The sequence below is a fragment of the Emiliania huxleyi genome (assembly GCF_000372725.1).
Source record: "Emiliania huxleyi CCMP1516 unplaced genomic scaffold EMIHUscaffold_3, whole genome shotgun sequence".
NCBI lineage: Eukaryota > Haptophyta > Isochrysidales > Noelaerhabdaceae > Emiliania > Emiliania huxleyi.
The window spans coordinates 1803452-1814188 of record NW_005199770.1 but is presented as its reverse complement, the minus strand read 5'-3'; the positions used below and the strand labels follow the sequence as shown (position 1 = coordinate 1814188).

At 65.0% G+C, this 10737-nt stretch overlaps 2 protein-coding genes across 2 annotated transcripts; both read left to right on the top strand.

The window, feature by feature from the left end:
- The first annotated feature begins 136 nt into the window (after positions 1-136).
- EMIHUDRAFT_461210 (hypothetical protein) lies at positions 137-2930 on the top strand. The gene is made up of 5 exons (XM_005775423.1): positions 137-696; positions 847-1304; positions 1381-1615; positions 1987-2145; positions 2524-2930. The coding sequence occupies exons 1-5, from the start codon at positions 259-261 to the stop codon at positions 2668-2670; spliced, it is 1437 nt and encodes a 478-aa protein (XP_005775480.1). The 5' UTR covers positions 137-258; the 3' UTR covers positions 2671-2930.
- Positions 2931-6415: 3485 nt separating this feature from the next.
- On the top strand, positions 6416-7039 carry EMIHUDRAFT_95636 (hypothetical protein; the record flags this gene model as incomplete). The annotated part of the gene is made up of 1 exon (XM_005775422.1): positions 6416-7039. One exon carries the CDS (start codon positions 6416-6418, stop codon positions 7037-7039), a length of 624 nt encoding a protein of 207 aa, XP_005775479.1.
- Positions 7040-10737: the final 3698 nt, after the last annotated feature.

Genomic DNA, 10737 nt, shown 5'->3' with positions numbered 1-10737 from the left:
GCCAGCCGCCTCGCCGGCCGCCCCGCCGCCCGCCGCCTCGCCGGGCCTACGCGCCCGCCCGCCCGACCGCCGCCAGCGCCGGCATCTCGACGGTCGGCCGCCGGCTCGCGTTTCTTTTTTGGATGCCGGTCTCGGACTCGAGCGGGACGCCACCACCCGTACGGACCACCCGTACGGAGAGGACAGCTTGGCGGCGTGCCACCCGGTCGAGGACGTGTCCGTGCTGAAGCTCGCCCTACGTTGGGCGCGCAACGTAGGATGAAGCTTCGACCCCGGTGGCTGCTCGGTTCTGCCCTGGCCCTCGCCCTGGCGCTCTGGGCCGCAGGTCTGCTCGACGTGGCCCCACCGTCTCCCGGGAACTGCACCTGCATCACGCCGGAGCCGGTCTACCCGTTCGGCCCGAGCAGCGCTTCAGTTCCGGACTGCTGCTGCGCGTTCGGCGACCTCGAGCGCTCCAACGCGGAGAGCGTGCACCCACTGCTCCAGCGGGTGGTCGCGACGCCCTTCTTCTCGCACTACGCCATTTCGCTCTGCTCAGAGTGTGAGCTCTGGCAGGACGACCCGCTCTGCGTGCTGCGCAACTGCTCCGTCTGCCCGTGCGGAGAGGAGGGCGGTGGGCCAGAGCCAGACTGGGCCGTCACCGGCGCCGACGCGCCGTGGAGGGTGACCGGCAGCGCGGCGTGCAGTCAGCAAGAGGAGGAGGACACTAGAAGCGAAACACGTATTCTTGTACCCCACGCATTCCGCTGTATTCACTGTCCTCCTCTCCGTTGTACTCACGCGGTACTCTGAATACGCTGCACAATACCGTCTCCCCGCCCTGAGGTTGGCGTATTCAGCACATAGGACACGCCACTCGACATCTCGGTGGCGGCTGAGGTGCGGGTTGGCCTGGGCGCGGCGGAGCAGGGCGCGGCGGTGGTGCCCGAGACCGGCGCCGTCGTCGTCAACCTCGCTCTCAATCCCGAGAGGCATACGGGCTACGGCGGCGCCTCTGCCGCGAGAGTGTGGAGCGCCATCCACGGCGAGAATTGCTTCTCCCCGGCCGGCAGAAGCGGCGGCGGCGGCGGCAGCAACGGCGGCGGCAGCAGCAACGGCGGCAGCAGCGGCGGCGGCGGCGGCGACGGCGGCGGCAGCGGCGGCGGCGGCAGCAGCGGCGGCGGCGGCGACGGCGGCGGCAGCGGCGGCGGCGGCAGCGGCGGCGGCGGCGACGACGAGCTCTGTCTGCTCCCGTCTGAGCAGCGGGTGTACAACCGCGTGCTGTCCGGACTGCACTCCTCCATCTCGCTGCACATCGCGCGCACGTACTCCGCCGACACGCATAGGCCGGCGGCGAGTCTTCAGTCTTTCTTCTCCCACCCGGGCGTCTCTCTGCTTCAGGTACTGCCTGCAGCCAGAGACCGGCGGCGAGTGCCTGCGGTGGGGCGTCAACCGCTCCCTCGCGCATAGCCGTGTGCTCGCGCACAAGGAGCGGCTCGACAACCTCGGTACGGCGCGCGTGTTTCTTCTTTCACCCGATGTGTTTCGCTCTCAGGAGCGGCTCGACAACCTCTACGTCGCCTTCGCAGTGATGCTCCGAGCCGTCGTCAAGGCTGGGGACGCGATCACGGCTGCGGTGCCGCCGGCAGGCGCGCGGCCATGGGCGAGGGGAGGCGTTTCACACCTACTCTTCACACCTACTCTTCACACCTAAAGCGCGGCCATGGGCGAGGGGAGGCTAACCCTAACCCCAACCCTAACCCCGACCCCGACCCTGGCCCTGGCCCTAACCGTGAGGCGCGGCCATGGGCGAGGGGGGGCAGTCTGTGAACGGCGTCTCTTCACACCTACATCTGTGGACAGGCGCGGCCATGGGCGAGGGGAGGCGGGAGTGGGAGACGAGGCTTCTCCCGGGCACCCGCGCACACGGGGCGAGGCGTGCCGATGGAGCACGTTGGTTGGCTGAGTGATTGAGTTGGTGAATCAGGCATCCGTGCCCTGGGCGAGGCGTGCCCCACCAGCTTTGACGAGACGTCGCTGCTCGAGGGCGACGGGGAGGGCCTGCGGCGCGAGATGCTGCAGGCGCGCTCTTCGAGCACCTCGGCCGCGTCGCGCGGTGCGTGCGCCAGTGATGACCGGCGCGTGGTTGGCTCGGACTCAGGCGCGGTTCGAGCACCTCGGCCGCATCATGCGGTGCGTCGGCTGCGACCGCTGCAAGCTGTGGGGCACGCTGCAGGCGCGCGGCCTAAGGGGAAAGGAAAGTCACACGCGTCATACTCGGACGAGATGGGCGGTGGGGCGCACCACACACACACATACACACCCGACCATGTGCGTGTGCGTGTGCAAGTGCATGTGCATGTGCATGTGCGTGTGTCCCCGCCCTGCGCGATCTTGGTGTGAGGGGTCTTCAATCCGCCCCCCTCACCCCTCGTCACAACCCGCAACACAGAAGAGCGGCGAGAGTTGGGGCTGCAGGCCGGGGGCGTGCAATCTCGGGGAATCTCGTGCAATCTCGGGGACTCTCGGGCAATCTCGCTGCAGGCGCGCGGGTTCGCGACAGCGGTGCGCGTGCTGCTCGCCGACGCCGACGGGCCTGCGCCGGCTCTGACGCGGCAGGAGGCGGTGGCGCTCGTGGTGACGCTCGAGCGGCTCTCTGCGTCGCTCGCGTTTGTGCGGGAGCTCCTCTGAGTACTGAGAGGGCCACGGTGGGGTGGAGGGAGAAGCGAGGCGACGGCCGGTGAGCGGTGTCGGGGTACGTGCGGGTGAGCGTACCGTGTGGGTACCCAGGGAGAGACGTCAGTGATCTTCAGAGTGCGCCCTGTGTCTTATGAGAGCGAAGGGGAACACACACACGTACACGTGCGCGAGATGTGTGGTCGACTGTGAAGACTTGTGCAGAGACTGTCGGAAGTGACAGCGCGCGTGTAAGGTAAGGTAAGGTAAACTTCTCCACACACACAAGGTGGTGGGGCAAGGGGGGGGGGCAACCCTCGGCCTCGCGTCTCCACCGTCTAACGACAGGAGCCCCACGGCATTCAAAGTGCAAGGCCCGGTCGTGCGCGTGGGTGATGTAGTGTGACTAGTGTGTGCGTGACAGAAGGACAGACGCGCCTGAAAGGAGTTGCACGTATGTTTTGTGCCCTGTTGGGCTGTGTGCAGCCGAATGAACACACAAAACGACTCTCACCTCCGCTTCTTCCCACTTTTGCCAGACACGGTCTCCCACTGCGCCGGCTGCCCCTTCGGTCTGGATCGCTCTCGCAAGCGCTCAGCCTCGCGGCCGAGCTCCGCTGCATCGGCAGGCGGTGCCTCCGGCGGCGGTGGCGGGGGTGGCGCAACCTCGCGCCAGCACCAGCACGGCACCTTGTCGCCCGTGACGAGCCGCCCCTGCTCGTCGACCACCGTCTTGGAGAGCAGCCTCTGGTGCTTCTTGCCGGACGTGTGCGCGAGCAGGTGGTCGTCGTCGACCGGCACGTCGCAGAGCCGGCAGAAGCGCTGCTTGACGCCCCCGACCGCGCCGGTGGCTGTGGCTGCCGCAAAGGCGTCCCGCACCACCTGCGACTTGGTCGGCGGATTTCAAGATTAGAGACCCCTGGAGAGCTAACGAAGTGGCAAAAACAGGCTCTAAGTCGTTGTTTTTCTTTTACCGGTACTGCTTAGCTCGAAGCGAGAATTCGTGGACCCTCCCCCGTGGCACTAACAGGCTGGAGATATTGGTCTCGCTGAGCTGATGTGTACACTAGACCTATATGAATCTCATGGCATGCTGTGGGCGAATACGGTGCTGATGGTGGGATGAACTCTCTCAGTGCAGTCGAGAGTCGGCTCCTCTGCCAGCAGGCGCCGCGCAGCCCAGTCGGCGCGCATAACCCGCAGCCTGCGCCACGCGAGGCCCAGCAGCGCGGCCAGACAGGCAGCGAGCAGGAGCACCGCAGCGGGCAGCCGAGCGGTGCTCACGTCCTCCTCGTCAGGAGCTAGCCAGCGCTTGTAGTCGTCGTTGCCGAGAGCATCGCGGTGGCGCTGCGAGAAGCGGCCGGTGGCGCTGCTGTCCGATGCGGGTGTCCATGTCGCGCGCATTGGGCGTGGGACGGCAGGGGCTGGGTGGGTGTGGACGAGCGGCAGACGCGGGCGGCAAGCAGCGCATCCGTATTTCTTCCTGCACTAGTGTGGGACCTGCGGCGGTACCCGTCTCTGTTGTTCGGGCAGTGAGAGACGCAGGATCTGCACGCCAAAAAGTGGGCCGCCACTCATTTGCATTTTGGGTTTGGGTTGTCGGAGATCATCCATCAGCACTCATGTCTCATCAGTCAGTCACGTCAGTCAAAGCAGTTCGTGGCACTCATCAGTCAGTCACGTCAGTCAAAGCAGTTCGTGGCACTCATCAGTCAGTTCACGTCAGTCAAAGCAGTTCGTGGCACTCATCAGTCAGTCACGTCAGTCAAAGCAGTTCGTGGCACTCATCAGTCAGTCACGTCAGTCAAAGCAGTCGTGGCACGTGGAGCAGTCGCTGCATGCAACGGCGCCGCCACACGCTCCGGACGACCCCGACAACCGACACACCACGCACAATGGGAGGCTATCGCGCACGATCGGGCATCGCGCCGCAAACATCTCGCCGCACAGATGGGGGGGGAGGCAGAATCCCACACACACCGGAGCAGCACAGACACCTTACACGTCAGCGCTCGCTCGATGTGGCCGGCGCTCTCCCCTCGGTCCTACCTCGCCTTTTCAACGGCGGCGTGCGGCCACGCGCCGCGCCGAGCCGGTCTCGGCGGGAGACCTCGGAGCCGCACGCGATGCGGGCATGCGCGATGGCTCCGTTGGCTCCGTGCCTAAGGCAGATCGATTAGGGTGTGAGCTGCGGCAGCCACCGTTTCTGTACCCGCTCGATCACGTGCAGGCCGTCGGAGGCCGCGCTGGATGGCCCAGGGCCGGCGGCGGTGAAGGCGTCCGTCGATGAAGGGATGTCGTCGAGGGAGCCATCGTCCTACGCGAGCACCGGTCCAGTTGTCGGAGTTCGAGATCGCAGTCGACTTGGAGAGTGTGTTCGGCCCGTTGACGAACTCACGGAATGTGAGCGACTTGGTGCACGCTGGGTCGAGCATCATGACTCGCACCTCATCCTGGGCGAGGAACTCGCCCAGGGACCAGCTGTTGGCGTCGCCGTTTTGATCGAGCTGCATCCACTGCATGGTTTCGTAGTCAAGCGTAAACGCCCAGGAGTTGGTGCCTGGGTGACTTGCTGATGAGAGCGCCTTCCAGGCGGGTAGTCGTGCCCCTCACCTACGGTCATACGACGGCGTCAGAGGGGGGGAAGGGGCGCGAAGCGTGAACATGGAGGCAAGCAGGTTGGTTTCTGCACCTGGCCAAAGCCGGCGACCTCGAAGTTGTCGTAGCTTGTGCGGATATCGCTGAGCGTGAGAGGGACCGGATCGGCAGCAGCATGGGCGGCCGCGTCAGCGGCCGGAGAGGCCGGAGAGCCATCCGACGGAGGCCGGTCGTGCATCGGCGCGTCAGCCGCAGGGGCCGGGGGGGCGGCGGCATCCATCGCTGCGGGTCGCTGCGGGCCGACGATTGTGGACTGATCGATCGTGGCGGGCGGATTTCGGCTGGGACGTTCTACGGTTAAACCAAGAGCGTCGGCGCCGACACGAGAGACTTATAAGGGTAGAGTGTGCTGTGAGAGAGGCTTGTATTTTAAGAATTCTTCCAAAGGTCTGCGAGAATTTTCAGTGTATGTAGCTCTTACGAACATACCCGTATAGAGGAGGAGCCACACAGACACAGACACACACACACACCGCTCTGGTCGCCGCGCGGAAAGTTTTTCTCGAAGCCGGAGATTCGAACGACCTCGGGAGAGTGGCGTGAAGGCCAATCCAAACCCTTATGCTCTCATCGTTTTGTCCTCGGGTTTTCAGAGAGAATTTTTTTTCGGTGTTTGTTTTTCGGTTTTTCTCGAAACCTCAAGCTGGACGCCTTATTAGGAAAGGCTATTCTCTGATGGCCTTTCCTAAAATGAGGCGTCCAGCCGGCAGCCGGCGTCAAAAGAACAAATTGGGTAGATGACGAGCCACACACATTGATTGATTGATGGGAAGGCGAAACACAGTCCGACCAACGACTGGGACACCAACGCGGTATGGGTGGACGCAGGACGGGCGATGACGGTCACACAGGAGCGACACACAGAACCACAAGACAAGACACTCACTCAGCCAAACTGACTGCCACACATCCTGAGCGAACTTCCCTAGTCACCCGCGGCCGGACTCCATCCGGCACGCGTCGCTGGGCGCTCAGAGCCGCGTCCCCTGCTCGCCACCCCGACGCCCAAGGCGCCCGAGCGAACGACACACAAACCCTGACTACGGAAGTTTTTCTCGAAGCCACGACGGGCCGTCGGCGTCTGAGATCCCAGTCAGCGAATATGGTGTCCTTTCCTGGGTTGGCTGCCGAGGTGGGCTGCGTCGCCGCGGCCGTGTTCTGTGCCGTGGCGAACGTGCTGCCTGGGCTGGTTGTCCCGCACACGCAGCGGCCTATCCCGAAACAGAAGATCCACCTCTCCAGCGGCGAGACGGTACTGGTCCGGGACGCGACCCTAGACCACGCGCTGGTGGAGGAGACCGTGCCAGGTTACGCACTGGTGATCATCGTCGCGGCGACCGGCCTCATTCTCGCCGTCGCAGCCACGCTGCTGCCACGCCGCTGGGGCGGGAAGCACGAGGCGTGGCCGGCGCTCACCGCGCTCTTCGTGTCGCTCGGCCTGTGCACCTTGCTGACCAACTCGCTCAAGCTGTACGCGGGCTTCCTGCGCCCCAACTTTTACGCCGGGTGCGGCTGGTCAGACGAACTTGGCGACTGCTCGCACGAGTTCGCCACCGGCCGGCGCTCTTGGCCGAGCGGGCACTCCTCCAGCTCCTTTGCAGCCCTCGGCCTCCTCTCCCTCTACCTGCTGCGCGCGCGCCGCGCCGGCTGCGGCAGCGGCGGCGGCGGCCACTGCGGCGGCCAAGCCGAGGCGCTCCTCGCCGCCGCGGCCAGGAAGCCTCCCTGAACCTTCCCTGAGCCTTCCCTGAACTTTCGTGCAGGCGCTGCTCGCCGCCGCGTCGGCGCTGCCCGCCGCGACCGCAGCCGCCGTCGCCTCGTCTCGCGTGCACGACAACTGGCACCACCCCGCCGATGTCGTGACTGGCGCCGTCCTCGGCTGCGCGTGCGCCCTCTTTGCGGCCGAGGTCGCTCTGCCGCGCCCCTGCGCCGCTGACGACGCGTCGTCGCCGCGCGCGTCGCTGTGCGCCGAGGAGGCCAGCCGCCCGCTCTCTCGGCGTGCCGTGTCGGGTGCGCGGAGGGCCAGGGGGGAGGGAGGGGGGGGGCGCTGCGGCGGAGTGTAGTTGACGGGCTCACCCGAGGTCACCCGAGGTCACCCGAGGTCACCCGAGGTAGGCGCGGCCACCCCGACGATTGGGGAGGACAGCCCGTCCGGACTGCGGAGGGTGGACAGCCCGCGGATCCGCAGGGCGCAGCGTTCGCGGGGCGCGTCGTGCTCGGAAGAGGTGGAGGGCGCGGAGGCGGCGTGACGAGCCGCTTCACCACAACGCGTCCAGGAGCGCGGGCATGCTGCGAGTCCATGCACATGCACATGCACATGTGCTGAGCAAGGGCGGCTGGCGGCTGGGGAGGGGGGGGGGAGGGCTACTTGTTGAGTCCGAGTTGGGATTGAGCTGAGTTGTACGTATTCCCCGCTGTCTCGCTCGGGGGCGGGACGAGTAAATGATGTGTGTTCGCGAGCGCCCGGGTTTTTCTTCTTCCTTGCCGTTGCCCAGTGTCGTGCGAGGGGCGCTGTGACCGATTTTTTCAACATTTTTTCGTTTTTGCGCGATTTTTTACTTGTTTTCATGGGAATTCGGCGTACTTGCGCAATGCGGCCATGCTATCACGCCTCTTGCGACATGCATCGACAGCTCTGAACTGACCCTGCGCCTCACCACTGACCGGGAAGGCCGCCAAGTGGGCCAGCACAGGGCGCACATTGTGGCAGCGGTCAGCAGATCATCTCTGATAGCTAGAGCAGCAGCGTCAGGGTCGCAGGGTCGGATCGTGTCAAGCCTCTCGCCCGGCCGGCCGCGTGCAGACGCGTCGGCCTGTCTGCTGTCTGGAGTGATCTGTCGGCGGTCAGTACGACCGATCAGGTTAGAGTTTTCTGATGATTGGAGGGTCTATCTGTATGTACTACGCCCCCCTTGGAGGGCGCGTTCAGCCCCGCCGCCCGAGCCCAGGTGGGCGACCTTGCGCAGCCGCGGTGGGCGACCTGGCCGCGCTGCGAGCCCTCCTCGCCGGGTGGCGGACGCGCGGCACTCTCAACGCGCGGCTCGACACCGAGAAGCAAGACACGCTGCTCACCTGGGCCGCTTGGCAAGCCGAGGCGGTGCGGCTGCTGCTCGAGGCCGGCGCGAGCGCGTCGGGGCGACGACTGGCGGCGGCGCTTCCGCTCTTCTCATCGCGTGCTATGAGGGCCACGTCGAGTGCGCCCGGGCTCCTCGAGGCAACGCTTCGGTCGGACAAGCCAAGCCTACCTCAAAAAGAATTTTACAACAAAACTCCCTCGCACGACACTAGGCACGGGACTGGCGCGCACTGGCACTAACACAGGTACACCACGGGCGGGAGCCGCCTAACGGCCTAAGCGACTCCCGCGAGGACGGCGAGGCACCTAGCTCCGTGCACTCGACCGCCCTCGCCGCAGGCAAGCTCATTCACAATCTGCTCTGCGATGGCCGTGTGAATAACGACTGAGATGCGCTGCTTCTGAGCCAGCCAGCTCGGTGGACCAAGTCAAAAGAATTTTGACCGCGCAAGATATGAAGGGTGGCTAAGGGCTCTGCCCGCAAGGCGCCCGCGTCGCAGACGCGGTACCATTGACAAATCTGCAATATACCCCCACACAACCAAATAGCAAAATCCGAATACCTTGCAGAAACCATGTGATCTGCGCCGTGCAAGCCTTCAGCTGGTGCCACATCCGTAAAAATAATTGAAGCCTCGAACGTCCGCCAAATCCGTGCTTTCGGAGCAACTGAGGGAAAGCCGCTGATCGAGCCCAGCGTGCCCGCGGCCGCCTCCCGCGCAGCACCGCCGCTGGGGACGACACGCTGCGGAATCGGATCGAGCCCATGCACCGGGCAAAGAAGGACGTTGCAGAAGCGGCTGGAGAGGCAGCCGGCGTCTGCCGTCACAACGAGTCCGGACATGCGCGTCGGCTCGCCCGAGGACTGCTGTCGCGACCCTCCCGTCGTGCCGCAGCCTCCGACGAGCTCTGCAACCGAGGAGAGTGAGGGTGCGCCTCCCCTCACTGCTGGCCTGGCTGCGCACCGCCCCACAAAGCACCCCCTCGAGCATCTCTACAAGTACAAGTACAAGGGCGACCTTCTCCAAGTCGTCAACGCGCCCGGCGGCTCCGGCAAGACTTTAGCCTTGGCCACCCTCCTTGCGGAGCAGGAGGAGATCCGCTCTCGGTCGGCAACGTGGCAGCTAGTCGAGGGACTCGGGGTAGTTGTGGCACCCCCCTGAGTGAGGACAGGAGAGAGAGAGAGCTTTTGTGGTGTTGGTGTACGCAATAACGGGACAGGGTAGTCGTTCTCTCTAGCTCCCCTTCTATCTAGCTCTTAGCATGAGCTGCGCCCTGTGTCCGACCCCATTTGCGCAGCAACACCTTAAACTTTTAGGCCCTCCAAATTCGGGTCGGAGCGTACTCGAGTAGCGGAGTGGGCCCCGAGTTTGAAAAGGGCGACGGACGCTTGCGTCCTAGCCTCCAACAACGCCTCCCCGGCGCAGAGGGGCCCCCGGAGGGATGCTCAACCGCTCCACGCCACGCCGCTTGCGGCGGTCCTATTCCCAGCTCCGCTGAGGGCCGGCCCGCGCTTTACAATTTGTTTTTTGTCAAAAGAATTTTGGGGGAGGGAGGCGGAGGATGCAGAGGCGGAGGCGGCGGCGGCGGAAGAGGAGGAGGGGGAGAGTGAGGGGGAGGCGGAGGCGGAGGCAGGGGCACCTGTGACGGCCCGCTACGAGAAGGGCGACTACCGGTTCGCGCGGGAGAAGAATTGCGACCTGCGTTTGCTCGACTTCGAGACGTTCGGCGGCTTCGGGGACGGCGTCCGCAGAATTCTTCGGCAGGCGGCGGACCAGCTGAGTAACAAACTTTCGCACGCTCAGCACCTCGATGAGGTCACATGGACCACCAAGAACTGGCACGGGCTGCAGATGCAGCGCTTGTCTGTCGTTCTCCACACCGCCGTGGCGTGGCAGACGGTGAACGAGCTAGCGTGCGGGGACAGCGGCATTGTGCACGGAGCTAAGTGCATTGCCGTTCTTAACGGAGTCGCTTAGGCGGCTCCGGTGGTGTGCCGGTGATAGTACTAGCACGCGCCAGTTCGCACCTGTGTCGAGCCTGTGTGCTGTGAGAGAGAGTTGTCTTGTTTAAGGTCCTCCGGGCCAGTTTCGGGGGGCAAACCCCGCCCGGCCCCTAGAGCCCCAGGTAAGGCCCAGGTGTGGCCTAGGGCATCAGAAGGGACCAAGAGGAGTCCAGTCTGAGCCATAGAGCCCATGTCTTTGCCCCCGAAGGTCGCGTTCAAATGCCCGGAACGGACGTTACAGTGGTGTCCGGCCGGCGCGATCACCGAGCTGTGACGCTCAGGGAAGACTGATGAGGTGCTGGTTTCTTTGCCCAGGGCTGGCCTACGGCCCGTGCTGGATCACCTG

What these genes read in the sequence shown, in the direction of transcription:
- EMIHUDRAFT_461210 (XM_005775423.1), top strand. Translation starts at nt 259, where the DNA reads ATGAAGCTTCGACCCCGGTGGCTGCTCGGTTCTGCCCTGGCCCTCGCC. An exon ending in GGGACGCGATCACGGCTGCG is followed by an intron (nt 1,616 to 1,986) that starts GTGCCGCCGGCA and finishes GCCCTGGGCGAG; the next exon opens with GCGTGCCCCACCAGCTTTGA. An exon ending in TTGGCTCGGACTCAGGCGCG is followed by an intron (nt 2,146 to 2,523) that starts GTTCGAGCACCT and finishes ATCTCGCTGCAG; the next exon opens with GCGCGCGGGTTCGCGACAGC.